Genomic DNA, 16,552 nt, shown 5'->3' on the forward strand with positions numbered 1-16,552 from the left:
GGGGTATGTTTTTGTTTTTTAAAAAATGCTCAACAGTTTTCGGGATGTCCTGGTTTTTACCTTTTGAAATATGGCAACCCTAATCAATCAAATGTGCACAATGTAAGTTGGATGGACCAATGGTTTGACTCGGTATAAAGCATCTGCCCAAGACTCATTCATGTATATATGTTCATAATATTTGATGACTTAGGCCCAAGTGTTGGCTTTCTCTTTGAAAAGGTAGATTCCCTTGAGAGGTGGTGGACTATCCTTCCTTGGAGGCTCTTTTTGGGAAAAGGTTACTGGCCATCTGTCATCGATGCTTTAGCTGAGGTTCCTGCATTGCAGGGGGCTGGATTAGAGGACCCTTGGGTCCCTTCCAGTTCTAAGATTCTATGATTGACATAGAATCATAGAATCATAGAGTTGGAAGAGACCACAAGGGCCATCGAGTCCAACCCCCTGCCAAGCAGGAAACACCATCAGAGCACTCCTGGCATATGGTTGTCAAGCCTCTGCTTAAAGACCTCCAAAGAAGGAGACTCCACCACACTCCTTGGCAGCAAATTCCACTGTCAAACAGCTCTTACTGTCAGGAAGTTCTTCCTAATGTTTAGGTGGAATCTTCTTTCTTGTAGTTTGGATCCATTGCAATATTTTATGCTACTAATTTATAATGACTGATTCACATATGCAAGTTGTCTCTTGTTAAAGAATGATGGAAACAAGTATATATGAGCTGAATAATAAGATATCAGATATGTGAAATTGCTGTGGTGTGTCACATCTGCAAGATATGGCTTCTGTGGAAATGCTGTTCACTCTTTAAATTAGCGATTTCCCACTCCAGGTACTGTTCTTTTTCAAGAACCCTTGAGATTCTGTTCTAGGCCTGCTCACCCTAATTTGCTTCTCTCCAGATAATCGGTGTTGCATCTGGCTCCTTCCTATCACAATGCTTCGGCAATTTCCCATATGCCTAGGTTTAAGCCTCTCCAGTGTATCCCCCACCCGCCTGCAGTCTTCAACAATCTTCCTTGTTGCTTCTTTCAGTTTAATTCTTAGCTTCTGTTGCTGCATGACAAGTTTCAGCCCAAGGCCTATATTATTCTCTATTAATATCTTCTCTTGTCCTGTGGTTTTGGCCTAGCTCTGGTGTTGTTTTTTTTAAGTTACAATTAATTGACATGAGATTGGGAGGGGTTTATTTATTGTACAGGCATCCCTGTCACTTACATTCTGGGCCCCCACATGCATGACTGGAAACCCATAAAGTGGGGAGCACCCTCTTAAAAAGCCTCCAAATGCCTGCCCCCCCACTCTTCTCCAACTTTCTCTCCACTCTCTTGCCAACCCAGACAAAAATATCTAGAGTTGAAGCTCTGGGGTTGGCTGGAAGCTGGAGGATGCATGGGAAAGCGGCTGCTGCTGTTACACTACCCCACATGTCAGCTGTTAGGCGGGTAGCCTGAGCAGCCAAAACAAAGACTGCTGCACCTCAGATCTCTTCAGGGCTTCCTGCTCCCTCACTGATGTCCTCTTCAGCCTCCTAGGAGGTCTCCTTGTGAGCCGCAAGGACTCTCCAGCTCTCTCCTTCCATTTCCAGGTTTGAATTAAATTATTAAATTATTTCTCAGCCTCGCACATATTGGTGGTCAAACGCGAGTTGATTGCACTTGAGGGGGGGGGGGGGTTGCCCCTGTATCTTACATGGTGGCTTTTTCAGTATAATTGCATAATCCAAAATGGTTAAAACTCTGCTACTTCAACAATTATTGTGAAGGTAGGTGAGGACAGGTGACCCCACCTAGGCCCGAAGTCACCCCCCCCACTCAATAATCACACCAGGCCTCAAAACTGTCCAGAATTCCTTTTGTCTTCTAAAAATCCACAGCTACAGCTTTTCTGTGGATTCTCACAAGATGCTGGTACATAGGGAAAACCGTTACAGTGGTGCCCCGCAAGACGAAATTAATTCGTTCCGCAATTTTTGTCGTCTAGCGAATTTTTCGTCTTGCGAAGCACGAAATCCCATAGGAATGCATTGAAAATCAATTAATGCTTTCCTATGGTCAAAAACAGTCCAAACAAAGCCAAATTTGGTACAACAACAGTTTATTAACTGCTCTTTAAAGTCACACATACTGTAAAGAGCAGTTCAAAAATTTAAGGGAAAATAAATTAACTTTATAAACAAAACATGTCTTTGTTTTTAGTCAAAGAAAAAAAGTCGCGAGACGTTTTCGTCTTGCGAAGCAAGCCCATAGGGGAAATTCGTCTTGCGAGGCAAATCGCGAACGGAAAAAACTTTCGTCTAGCGAGTTTTTTGTATTGTGAGGCATTCGTCTTGCGGGGCACCACTGTACTTTTATCAGCACAAGAAGGCTTCAAAAAGCTAATGAATAGACTCTGTCAGAGCAGGCCTGAGAACTGAATCTTATCTCATTCGGTTGCAACATCTTGGACATGCTGAACCACCAGGGCTCCTCGACCCCTTGGCTCTCACTCCCCTTTCCTGGGAAGGGTGCCAAGAGTCCAATAGTCCCAAGACAGCTTTCTGTTCATGCTCAGAGGAACTTATGAGCAGGACTCCTGAGGGAGGAGAAAGGGGAGGGAACTAGAAGGGGAATATATACTCTGTGCGCATGACTGTGAACTCGTGCATGCTTTTTGTGAGTTATCACACTTGCTCCTTCTACCAGTTCATGGATGGTAGAAATAAAGCTTTTTCTCCTAAACTATTCCTTGACTCCCATTTTCCCTTTCCCGGGCGCAATATTTTTCCCACCCGAGGGCAAAGCCTCATAAGGCTACAATTGAAATACTGTCAGACCTTGCCAAGAACATGGAAGCAAACTCTTGTTGATGTTCAGAAACTGAATCTGCTTTCTGCTTGAGTTTTAGCTCAGTAAAGTTGGGAAGCTTCCCTGAGGCTTGGTAAAACAAGGGATTGTGCCATCCCTTTGCTTCTGTAAGCAGAACTGGGAGGAAAGCATTTTTCTGGCCATTCTCTCCTCACCTCCGCAGCCCCCATAGCCTCAATTTGCTCCAGAGAGTTGGGGACCCTTCTGGAGCAGATTTACTGGGCCGGGGGTGTGAGGCTGCAAGAGGGAGGAGGAATAACTGAAAAATTATTTCTTTCCGGATCTGCTAATGGAAGCTTTACCATCAGCTAGAGTTTGGATTTGGATTTGAGCTAAGTGACACTGTTGAATACAACCCATAAAATTTGCTCTGAATTGTGATTAGTTTGTAGAACATGCATTAAACATTTGTCTTTTGCATAGCTGTTTGACAAAAGGCTTTATTTCATTCAACCTGCAAATTTTGACATCAAAACAAAAACTTTGAAAAAGCAATCCTATTCTTTTAGCACTACCAAGAAAAATAGAAAAGTGAGTCCTACTGCTCAAGGGCATGTTCATCTTGTAGTAGTGTAGAAGAAAGTTATTACCTCAAGGACTGCCTCTCCCCATATGAACCAACCCTGACCCTGAAATCACTAACTGAAGCCCTTCTTCATGTGCCTCCTCCACAAAAAGTCCAGAGGGTGGCAACACAAGTACAGTTGTAGCTTGGCTTCCGAACACCTTGGGAGTCAAACATTCCGGCTCCTGAACGATCAAAAACTGGAAGTGAGTGTTCTAGTTTTCGAACTTCTTTTGGAAGCCGAACGTCTGACGGTACTTCCGCTATTGTTTCTGGCATGCCTGTGCAATCAGAAACCAATCGGAAGCTGTGCCTTGGTTTCTGAATGTTTTGGAAGACAAATGGACTTCCGGAATGGATTCCGTTCGACTTCCGAGGTATAGGCCTTTTCTGCAGTGGCTTCCCATTTGCAGAATGCTCTCCCCAGGGAGGCTCGTCTTGCACCTTCATTACCTATCTTTTGCGCCATTACATATCTTTTGCGCCAGGCAAAAACATTCTTCTTCTCCCAGGCCTTTGGCTAATTAAATAATCTATGGTATTTTAAAATGTGTGTGAGCTGGAGTTGCTGGTTTTGGTTTTTACTATGTTATGCATTTTTTATGTTTTATATTGTGAACCACCTTGTGATCTTTAGATGAAGGGTGGTCTATAAATGTAATTAATTAATTAAAATAATAAAGTGTGGTCCTTATTGACTTTCCACGAGACAAGCCTCTCTATGCTTCATTCCTCTGTGATATAGATTGTTGTTCAAAGCAGTTAGCATGCACAACGTGCTCATCTTTTCTGTGTGTACTTAGAGATGGCAAATGACACATTGATTCTTTCATATCAGTAAAATTAAAGTAGAATGCCTTGGAGAAGAGAAAAAAAGTAATACGACTACATTGGCTACTCCGTGCTTAGCCATGTAGCCCAGAGGGGACAATGTTTGCAACTGTAAGGATTACAAGAAAACGGCTCAAATAAGTTTGGAATATTGTTATAGATCTATTATAAACATCCCATTACTAACCCTGATTTATTTCTGAAGCAATTCTCATTTCAAATGATTTATTGATCATTTCTCTTTTCTTCTTTTTTTCTGGCTTCACCAGTTGTCAAAATTAATTTATAGTAGAGCAATGCACAGTATTCATTGTCAAGAAGCTTGTGGAGCTGGGGGGGGGGGAATGCTATTCTTCTCAGGTTATATCCATGGTGGCCTTGCATTAGTGCTTCTGCTTCAATAAGATGGGGGGGGGGGGATGAGGACAATGGGACAACCCAATTTTTGCCAAGTGCCACTGTTTACTGTGGGCTTTACTGTGGTATCCCATGTTGTTCTCTAGGGTCCTCCAATTCTTAAATGTTGCTTGCTGTGTGGCATGGGGGACTGTGGTGGGTAAGGAGTTCAGAAAAAAAGTTGATGCCCTGCCCAGTATAAGTGTGTAAAGTCCATTCTGCTGATGCAAAGCAGCCATTAGCAAACCCTCCAAGTGTCCCTATTTTCCAGGGACATCCCTGTTTTAGAGAAGCTGTCCTGGTTTTTTATTTGGTCCTGGAATGTCCCTTTTCCTGTAGGATGTCCCTATTTTCATCGGTGAAATGTTGGAGGGTATGGTAGAATGTCCCTATTTTATTGGAGAAATGTTGGATGGTATGGAGTTATCCGGTCCCCAAGCTGTCTGAAGGCAATCTTGTATACAGAAGGTTTTTAAAAAATGTTTAATGCTTTAGATAGTGGTACCATTCAAGTCAAACTTCAGGGTATTGGTCTCAGGCTCAGCAGTCTGGCAGTGGGTGTCCAAATGTCTGCCAAAGACAGCAAGAAATGGTGAGGACAACAAATAGTCCCAGTTTCAACACTTAGTGTGGGAATACTGAGTCTAATGCCCACAGCTGCAACCTCCCCCCTTTTACCCTTTAAAAATCTTTGTATGGCAGTTGTGTTCTGTGCAGTGAAGCTCCAGCTACACCTGCCATTTTCATTTCCCCTGAAATGCCTCTGGGCCCCACAGGGGCAAGTTACGCTACACATTACATCCAAATGCGAATACCAAAGTCTTGGCTTTTTAAAAATAAAAAGCCAGTCATGGGAGGTTGCAGTGTTGAGTGGAGGAATGGTGTAAGTGAAGGTGATTATTAGCCCTTTCCATGTAGCTTTATTTCCATTCAAAAGAAATCCAATAAATTAATATTATTTTTCACACTACATTCTTTTCAGAAAGGGTGAAAACAAGTTTCTTCAATTCCTCCCTGTCAAGTAGTGCTGCTTCTAATAGCTCTAAAGAGCTGGGTTCTTCCCTTGTTGCTGCAGTCCGTCCCCCCCATGAACATTCATGTTTATAGATCTCTGTATGTCTATTTCTCAAGTGCATGACCTAAACATATCCTGAATATTATTTGATTTTGTTAAGAAGCAGCGCTACTTAGTTATATTCAAAGGTCTCATCCACGCTTTCCCCCTGAGCCCAAGAGCTATTTCCATTGTTCCACGGCTGTGCCTTGTGAAAAACTGATTTACCTGATGGGTTGGATCTTAACTGTTCTTACTTGCGGAGTTGAAAAATCGAAAGAGAGATTTTGAGTGACCAAGCTTCAATTCAATGTAGCCATCATAATGATTTTGTATGTAGGAATCTCAACTTTTATTCTTAAAGTTTTGATCTTGCTCTTAGCAGATACTTCACTGTGTAAGGAGAGAGTCCATGCTTGTGAAGTCAAGACCCAAGTTCCAGATCAAGAACACTTCAGTAATCCTTCCAGCATCCCCTTCAATTGCACACATGGAGGATTCTGCTGTAAGATTTATTGAATATAGCTTTATTATAATTAATTTATAAAACTATCTCTTCAATATAATGCTCAGTCTACATTATTTTTATTACATGGTCATATGCTGCTGAACTGATAGGGACCACCTCTGTAAACAGCACCTATAAACTTACACAAGGGTTATGTTCCAAGGTTCACGCCTAAAGCCAAAACCGTGTTTAGCCAAAACCATTGCATTCAGTGGTGGGTGGGATTACCAAAGCCATTTTTGCCAGAACCCTGCCCCCTTTCAATTTTTTTAAAAAATTTTTGCCAAAGAGCTTATATGGTAGATAGACTACAACCAGTCTTTATTGAGCATTTATTCTGATTATTTTAAGAGGCAATTATATGACAACAAGCTTTCACCTTTATTTGCTTGTGGGGTGTTTGCTTTTCCTTCCACTAATGATTTGCTTGTCCCACACATTGCAATGCATTTTGTCCTACCTCTCCAAAATGTAAAAGCTCATTTTTTTAAGAAGGGCATTTGTGCTGGGGCAACAGACTTTAATTGCACAATTCCAAAATTCTGGTATGTGCTTGAATCCCTCCCGCAACATATTGACAGATTCAGGGGGCACCCTGGATATTTTCTTTATGTGGGAGCCCAAAGAAAGGGAATATGAGGAATTGAAGGAACAATGAATCTCCCAATAATGAAAGTAATGTGAGATTCAATTAGCTTAAAGGAGAGTAACACATTGTTCTTTCATTCAGTTCAACAGAACTGCAGTTTTAAGATTCACGTGTGTGACTGGAATTCTGATGCATCTGCAGAACATGATTCCTGGGTTCCTGTGAAAGAATTAGATGATCGTGGCTTAAAATCTGTTCTTCTGAAAGATAGAAGCAATGACACCAATGGTAATAAAAATGAATTAAATACACATTTGTCAGCTGATGTGAAACCTGTGGCAATCATTTTTTATATATAAAGAAGAACCTTCATGACTATTGAATGAAAAATTGCAGATAAAGATAAGAAATTTCAATGAAAGGAACATATTCAGAGTATGAGGTATGATAGCCAAGGCTCCCCCTTGTTCAGTTTCCACTTTTTGTTTGCTCATTGGTCAATTGTAATTAATTTTTATTATACTTCCTTTTGTTGTCTTTGAAAGGTACTTTACCTTTACCCTGCCCTCCAGTTAATCTTGGCAGCAGGTGATGGAGAGCAGGTGGTATGAATTCGGAGCAGGGATTCTCACATAGTTGAGTACCCCTTCCTTAAATTCTTATCCCATTCCTAGGTTGCAACTTCTGTTACTCTTTCCAGCTGGAGAGGAATCTAGGGAGACTTTCTGCTCTTTAGAAGAGCTGCAGCAGTGACTGCCCAGCCTTGGCTGTGAAAAGGATATGTGAGTGAGTTTGCTTTCCATACATGTTGCCTGCAGACCCATTGTAGGGAATTGTCGTAGTGTAGTGTTGTTGAAGGCTTGTTGAGGAAGGGAGGGCCTAAACGTGGAGAGAGAAGTGAATTAGCCTCATGTTATTTTGCTTCCTTCACTTGTGTCCATGATCTCTATATTTTTAGGAGCTAATATGTTTTTGCATCCTTATCTAGAAAGTAGCTTCTGTACAGTCAGGCGCTGGTGGTGGTTGCTTGTGAGTAACCAGGCAAGACTCTGACCTGTCTTTTACAGGTTTTATTGGTGCAAACTATGTACAGTGCAGAAACCCAAAGTTCATGTCTGTCTCAGTCACTTGCAGATTCCGGGAGTGCCCCTTTCCGGTTTCTCCCCCAGCATAAGAACTTGGACACCCCAAATCTCCGCCTCCCCTCCTTACATTTCAAACCTCTGCACAAGCAGGGCGACGGAAGCGGCGTGTTTGCCTCCTGGCCGGCTGGGCTAGGTGAGGTGCTTTTGCTCTCAGAGGCCTCTTCGAACCTTCCCTTCACCTCGGTTATCCCCTCCCCCCCCCTGCTCCACTGGAAGTGTGGCTTTCTCCACTGCTGGACGAGGAGCAACTTCTCAGAAGCTTTGGAGGCTCTCGGTATTCCGCTGCCTCCCTCCCCCATTCCGATGGCAGTCCCCTGACAGGTACCATTATTAAAATAAACAGAACTAAGTTTGAAGAGTCACAGCAGATCGCTAGAACATATTATTTGCACAGAGAAGATCCTATACTCTTATCTGTGGTTTCTCTGTTGCCGTCAGTCAGAGCAGGCAATGCTGAGCCATTCAGATTCAACTGTCGCATTTAGTGTAGGGCAGCTTTATATGTTCATATATAGTTCAGTGTTTCATCTTAAAATAACTGCTGAAGCACTTTAAGGTCAGAAAAGTATAAGATGCATAGAAACATCATAATTTCTGGAATGTACCCCAAGGTTTCAGGTGGTTCAGTCTCACTCATGATAGCTCAGACACCAAGCGTTTCTTTTCCTTCTATTTATTCCAAGGATAAATGGATAGCAGAGATCAGCTTTATAGCTCAAGCACAAAAAAACAAAACAAAAACCTCTCAATGTCACATACCGCTCTCAAAGGCGGCTTGCTGAGGTTGAGATTTGCAAAGAAAATGTTTTCTTTTCTAATTTTGTTCAAGCCCCATCCCACATAGATAGTGAGCATAAAATTAAATCATGATGGCAACTGGACAACAGTATTCATGAAACAAAATTGATTATAGAATATTTGTGAGTCTTTTAATGTACTCATACATATAATAAACTTCTCTTCCTGACCTTGACTGATATTTTTCTAGCTGTGTGATTTCTATTTTCTGTGTTATTAAACTCTTGAGTTTTATGGCACTTGCACTAGTTGGAACTTTATTGAAATGGATGAGCTTTGCATCAAAGGAGTCCTTGGACTAAAGAACAGAATGCCGGCCGCTTGTTTAATTGTCCTAACGTTAAAAGATCTATTACCTGTTTGTTTATAGCATTTTCGGTATTGTTGTTTTCCTGCTGTTATAATTGGTATCTTTACTGGATTTTTCTTTCCTATTAGCTGTTTGCAAATATAGTGGACAATTATAGAGTTTCAGAATAAGCACATCATTTTAGCAACATATAAATTATGTAGTAAAAATCTTAATCACCCAACAGAGAGCATCTTCTGGTTTAGTGTTGTATTTAGCAAATATTTTCTTCCCTTTGCACTGTAAAAACATAAACAAAAAACAAAGCCCAGCTATTTAAGATTATTCGACTGTTGCAGATTAGACTGCATTCCCCAAATCTAAGTTGGTGAAATATATACATTGTTTTTTCTGCCTTCTCCATAAGTGATTAGATTAAACTCACTGCTCATTGATAGTTGAGAACATGTAACATGAGTTGGTATGAAAATTAGAAATGTTTAATTCCTTGCATCTGAATGTACAACCTTAGAGCAAAACTGTATCAAACACAAGCCACTTTAGGGCGTTGCTTTAAAATCCGAAAGTGTAACAAATGAATAAATGTATTTCTATTTACCAGTGGAAGTCTATGCAGCATTTTCACATGGCTGTACAGGACGCTGATATTAAAATTTGTCCATAGCCCTGTTCACACATCTCCCTCTATGTGATTTTAATCATACGAAGGGAAAGAGCTAAATCACGCCACTGTCCCCATCTCTGCCAGCCTAGCCCACAGTCTATGCCAGGGGTTGCTAACCTGACACCTGCAAGTGCAGTAACACCCACCAGTGCTTCTTATGGCACTCATGAATTGTCTCAGTAAATAAATATCCTCTCAAATATCTGCAGTGCATGCTTGCTGTTCCTGCTCAGTTCCTGTTTACACTGGCTTGACTTATCCTACATTAAACAAGGCCCCTTAAACATGCACACGTTTCATTGGGTGCCAGGATTTGACAATAATGTCAAAAAATACCCAATTAATGCAGATTACATAAAATTAATGACAAATGTTTCTGGGAGCTGTTTCATTGATTATTTATTACATTTTGATCCCACCTTTCATCTAAGTGAGTTTAGGGCAGTGTACATGACTCCCTGTGAGATAGATTATGTTGAAAGGAGGTGAGCTTCGAACCTGGGTCTGCTCTGTCTCACTCCAGCAGTCTAATCATTCATTCATCTTTCTTCCTTCAATTTAATTGTATGGCACTTTTGTACACACACACACACACACACACACACACAATGCTCAAAGCAGCTTGCAGCAAAACAGGGATGTGTTCCAAAGAAACACTACGGAAACAATTTCATAATAACTTAGAGAAACAAAAATATAATAACATCCCCAAAAAACTACATTTCAATACTATAAATATAACAGGATTACTTAAACAAAAATAACAAGGGAGTTTCATAGTTTCACCTTAGTCTTTTTCCATGATGTTTCTCACAGTCCCTCATAATGCTTCCAAAGACAAAGAGTGGGATAATCAGCCAGTCTTTACTAGCCAATACAAATATTGTTTTCTATTCAATGGAGGTTAGCATAAGCCCTGGTTTGCAGAATATTCTCTCTTTGCCTCCTTTTAAATGAACAGATTCCCTAATCCAGTACATCTAATCATGAATCTCTTCACATGGAAAGTTCTGAGAAGCACTCACATGAAAATCATTTTTGGGCAAAAGGTATTTCCATAAGCCTAGGGAATTCCCAAGTGATAAGGCAAATCCATGTTCCGAGCCCCTTACGTTCACCCACTGTAGGGACCCCTCACCATGTGGAAGCATTTCTCAGTGGCTGCCTCAGTGCTGCAACATGTTAAGTGCTCTGTTGTGAGTTCACCTACAAAATCTGGCTCATGTTATCTTGCCTACAATGTTACCCTTTGGACATGCATGCTGGGTTATCATAGCATTCATTCATCAAAGACTGACCTGTAAACTTAGTCTTTTTAAAGTGGTAATTATTGTCAAGGGAAAGTTTACTGACAGCTCCAAAATGAGATGCAAGGTCCTGTGCCTAGTGAGCTTCAAGGATATAGCCGTCTCAAAGCATAACTCTCTAACGAGGGCTTTTGATACACAGATGCGTACAAATGAGTGAGATTAAAAAACCTGCTTGAATAAAATCTAATCTTTTCTCCTAGATACAGTCTTTGAGCTGTTTGATCTCAAGTTGCTAAAAAAGGAAATTGAAATGGGGGGGGGGGAATCCCTATTAATACCCATGCCATATTAGTCAACCTATTCCCTGAGTGCAGAGGAACTTACTACTATCATTGAAAATTTGTGTTTATTCAGGAACCACTATTTTGTGTTAGGTTGCAGTCTTGTGCACATTTACCTTGGATTAAGGTATCCTGAACTCAATAAGACTGACTTCTGAATACACATACAAAGAATTACTTTGTTAATTTGTTGCTGTGCGTAGTCTTTGCTAGACAATGCATTTATCAGTTCATATCCACTGAAGTTGGTGTTAAGATCAGAGTAAAAAGGTAAAGGGACCCCTGACCATTAAGTCCAGTCGCGGATGACTCTGGGGTTGCAGCGCTCATCTCGCTTTACTGGCCGAGGGAGCCAGCGTTTGTCCGCAGACAGCTTCCAGGTCATGTGGCCAGCATGACTAAGCTGCTTCTGGCGAACCGGAGCAGTGCCATATTAGTTATTTGCAGTACCTAAGAAAATTATTTCTTTGCATAATGGTCAAACTACATATAGGAGCTTTAAGGGAAAATAGCAGCTGGGAGGGGGGGTGTTGGCAGGGAATTGGTGTAGAGCCCTAACCCAGATTGGGAGAACATGGTGCATCGGAGCATAGCAACTGCCTTTCCTTCCAATACAAATGGCCATTTAAGTATAGTACCTGCTCTGCCCCCCCCCCCAAATAACCTAACATGTAGTTCAGCCTTTAAAGACCTCTCATTCTAACTCTCATTCTTTAAAGAACTCTCATTTTAAATGCAACAGATCAGCTGATCTGTTCACGTGATCATATCTTTTTTTCTACCATGGGAATATTAATGACAGCAATGTTATACACCAGCATGGATGACAATCGTAATCATTTAGCCTGAGGTCTCATATTGCAATGTGCTGCAATCACACAATAGGAAGTTAATATCTAGAAGCCAGTCTGCATGGTGAGAATAATTTTACTGCACCCCTGCTTCCCCCATTTTCATTTGGTAGCAGGTATATGGTAAAAGTGGCGGGGACGCGGGTGGCGCTGTGGGCTAAAGCCTCAGCGCCTAGGGCTTGCCGATCGAAAGGTCGGCGGTTCGAATCCCCGCGGCGGGGTGCGCTCCCGCTGCTCGGTCCCAGCGCCTGCCCACCTAGCAGTTCGAAAGCACCCCCGGGGCAAGTAGATAAATAGGTACCACTTACCAGCGGGAAGGTAAACGGCGTTCCGTGTGCGGCTCTGGCTCGCCAGAGCAGCGTTGTCACGCTGGCCACGTGACCCGGAAGTGTCTTCGGACAGCGCTGGCCCCCGGCCAATAGATGTGAGATGGGCGCACAAACCCCAGAGTCTGTCAAGACTGGCCCGTTCGGGCAGGGGTACCTTTACCTTTACCTTTATATGGTAAAAGTACCCTTGCTATATTGCCAGATAGTAAAAATAAGCAGATTCCCATATACCTACATGGACAATACTGTTATGAGTTCATGGGTGCTAGACATTTCTAAATTCCTGGAGTCAGTAAGTGTTAGAATTTAATCAGACCCATGTGTAGTAAGTTGTGTGCTAGACACTTCTAATCCCCTGGAATCCGCAAGTGTCAAAAGCTGATTAAGCCAGACTAAGTTTCCTAAGTGAGGTGATAGTCTGGGAGATGAGCCATTAAGAAAACAGAGGATGAAAGGGGCTTGGTGTGAGACAGCAAATGAGTCGGGCCCCTCTTCCTCAACAGATACAGCTGGAGCTTAGAGAGTTAGAAGTTATGTGACTGAGAAATAAAGCAGCAGAGTGTGATGTTTTATGTCTGTTTGGATCCAAGGTCATGCCTATGGCAGAAGCAACACTCTCTTGGGGTGTTGATGCTAGGAACCCCTCCATCGTAGGCTCAGGTTGCATATTTGTGCATATAAATCAAATATCATAAAGACACCACAGTCTTCACTGTGGCTCATTTCCAAAAGGAAACATGGACCCTGGGTAAGCACCTGAAATCCCTGGAATATTGCACTTCTCAGAGATTGGGGTGATGTGCAACAATATGTTGAATGCTAATATAGGACATGGTCAGTTGTAGCCACCCAATATTTTCGTTTGTACAATGTTCTGAATCACATGTCGGTGTGCTGCTAGTAGCCCTGGTTCTACAACCTGGGCAGTAGGCATAGGGTAGCCTTGTGCCCTACTTTACAGAGGACAGTCCACTATTTGAAGAGCAGTTTGTAATTTAGCATATGCAAACCTGTGGCCTCTTTTTTTTTTACAATAAAATAAAAAAGGTCGTTTATTGTTGCAAATGATTAAAAAGCAAGAACATTGCCTAGAAATGGCTTGGTTCATGCTGAAAGGTTAAAACATCCCATCTCCTCCCATGGACCCATCTAGGTCATGGGCTGCGAGGGAACCACCAAGGGGTCTGACTCCTGCCCCATAAGCTCCCAGGCTGGCCCAGCAGTGGGGAAAGGCCAAAGGGCTCCCACCAAGAGGCAGCTAAAGGACAAGGAGGCCGGGAGACCTTTGCTCAAGAGGCCCAGGCAGTGAGTGGAAGATGGAGTGAAGGGGAGATGGGAGCCTGCTCAGGGCTTGGCTCCTTAGAGGGACAGGAAAGGAGGGAAAGGCTCTGCTGCCTCCCTGGCCTGGGCGGCTCCCCCCCAAAAAAATCTGTGTTTAGAGAGGAGAGGAAGGGGAGGTGGGGAAAGGACTCCGTGGCTTCAGTGGGGACAGTGGAGAGTGACCTTGTGGGGACATGGGCACTGGACTCTGCTGCAGAGACGCAGTGGCTGGCCTGGGGGCACCATGGGGGTGGGGGTGGCTGTGGCCTCTTTTTGGGGGGGGCTGGTACTGCATGAATGGCCACCCTAAATTGTCTTGAAGGAAAAAGAGAGAAATATGCAGCACAGAGGGCCTGTGGTTTACACAAGAACAACCACTCCTGGAGCTTAAGCCCAAATAATGAGAAACAATCTCAAAATTCATATCAACAAACTATGAATCTCCAGTAGCAGGAAGCTGTGAAAATGTTCCCATCCTGACACTGATTGTCCTGTAGATAAGAAGAGTCCTGAACTTCTGTTTGAACCAGGGTTAAGTGAAGAAGAGTTCAGCGAGCCACATGATCAAAAATGCCAGAAAGCCAGTGATACTACTAAATCATTTGTGGAAACTCATAGAGAATGGAAGCAGATTGCTCCATATTAGGAGGGTGGAAGGACCTGAGGACTTCTTCAAACGGAAGCTACAATGGAGACAACACACTGGCCGCTGGGCAGACGCGATGCCTGTGTAGCATTAAGTCTATGGTGGTGGCGGCTAATATGTGGCCCTCCCGTTGTTGCTGAATGGCAATTCCAATTATCCTTGATCATTGGTTGTACTGTCTACACCAGCAACATCTGGAAAGTCACACTTTAGCCATCACTGGACCATGGCTGCCAGGATTTTTCTGGTCTGATTTCAAAGTTGGTGCTCGTGTTTAAAGCCCTAAATGGTTTGAGACCTCAATACTTGAGGTAGTGCCATTCTTCATATACTCATACCAGAGCATTAAAATCTCGGGGGGCTCTCATCTGTGTTCCACCTTTAGTAGGGCACACATGTGGAGATGTTGGAGAAGGCCTTATCTGCTGTAGCACCCTGGCTGTGAAATGGCCTCCCCTTGGGGACCAGTCCTCATTGGCTTCATTTTGGCACCAAGCATTTTGGCAGCATGAACTGCAGTTGCATTTGAGCTAACTATGTTGATTCTTACTGCTGAGCAATGGCTTTTATGTTGGCTATAATTATTAATGAGTACTGATTTTTGTGTTGTCATTTTATGGATTGTAACCTATCTCTGAGATCATCTGATATAAGGCAGGTTAGAAATAAGGTTACTATAAATTGTTATCATTGTTATCATCATCAATATTAAAGGAACCAATCTTTTATTTTTAGAAGAACTAATGGAGAGATTCTTTTTCAGGCCACTATAAGTGGATCAACACATCATATGAAAGCCCAACTCTGAATGGCACAATGTGTCATTGCTTTGGTGAAAACTGCCATATTTGGTTTCATTACACCATGGTGGATAACAGCGTTCTCAAAGCAGTCCTTTATACTGATGCGGTAAGTAAAAAATTGTGGATATAATTCAGTTTCAGACAGAAAAACAGACTTTCTCTTGCAGCGCATGCCTAATCTCCCTTCCTTTTTCATCCAGTTATCCAGGAACAGGAACAAAGCTTTTATAGGAACCATTGAATAGTAGCACATTGTTTTAAAGAAGTTCTTTGTGCATTTTCAGTAGGAAGGTATAATATACTAAGCTCCAGCAGAAAAGCTGGAAGAATGGAACTTGTCTGCAGAAACAAACACTTTAAAAAAATAGGATTAATTGTTTTTGCAGGCTTCAATGTTGTGTTTCCTTTAATGATTTCATACATTCTTTTCGAAATGGAAAAAACAACAACACCACTAGTAGTAGGGAAAGGCTATTTGGGGTTTTTTAAAAATACAATTTCTTAATTTTACAGACCTTTACATTCACCAAAGCATATATCATATATTTAACATCAACTTCCTTTCCCCTCCCCTTTAATAGTTCGTTTTAGTTACCCTTTTCCACTGCATAATCTAATCAATCTGTATTCTTTCCTTTTTCAGTTTTGTCTCAATTTTATACTGCTAAATTTACTCTAATCCTGCTAACGCCTTAATTTGTTTACAGTAGTTTTTTTTCTAATATTCTGCAAATCTTTTCTAATCTTCCTTAAAAAACTCTTTCTTCCTAACCTCTTATTCTACTAGTTAATTTAGCCATTTCTGCATATTTCATCAATTTCATCCACATGGGAAAGGATATTTGTAGCCAGGACATAGATCTTATCCTTCTCCAGAAAAATCGAAAGAGAGGCAATGAAGAATACATTTGTCTACCACCTTCCTGCATTGCTTTTGTAGTAGCTTCACAAAGGAGCTGATAGCACACCATGCCATTTACTATATAGATCTTTCACATTGTATAGAGTACCTGCACATCATTGTCAGCTACTGTGAAGAATGATTCACAGGGACAGAGCACTGACCCAGAAAACAGGAGATGGACATTTCAATCCCATGCCGGGGGGGGGGGGGCTGTAGAATTCAGGCAAACTTGGGAGAGGCTGAAACTCCTTGGTAAATATCTGATTTACCTGTAAAAGATCTTTAGTTCAATCCTTGCACTTCCAGGCAGGACTGGAAAAGGTTCCTGTCTGAAATCATAGAGAGCTGTTGCCACTCAATGTAGACAATACAGAAGTAGATGGAATGTTGATCTGACTTGAT

At 42.0% G+C, this 16,552-nt stretch overlaps 1 protein-coding gene across 1 annotated transcript in view; it reads left to right on the forward strand.

Moving 5' to 3' along the window:
- MALRD1 (MAM and LDL receptor class A domain containing 1) overlaps nucleotides 1-16,552 on the forward strand; it is a 226,126-nt gene that overhangs the window by 15,226 nt on the left and 194,348 nt on the right. The window contains exons 6-8 of the mRNA XM_082193611.1: nucleotides 6,075-6,197; nucleotides 6,931-7,077; nucleotides 15,207-15,352. Of these exons, the coding sequence (XP_082049737.1) occupies nucleotides 6,075-6,197; nucleotides 6,931-7,077; nucleotides 15,207-15,352 (416 nt within the window). The remainder of the gene's footprint in view (nucleotides 1-6,074; nucleotides 6,198-6,930; nucleotides 7,078-15,206; nucleotides 15,353-16,552) is intronic.

Source organism: Podarcis vaucheri, assembly GCF_965113315.1.
Source record: "Podarcis vaucheri genome assembly, chromosome: 12".
NCBI classification, from domain to species: Eukaryota; Metazoa; Chordata; class Lepidosauria; order Squamata; family Lacertidae; genus Podarcis; species Podarcis vaucheri.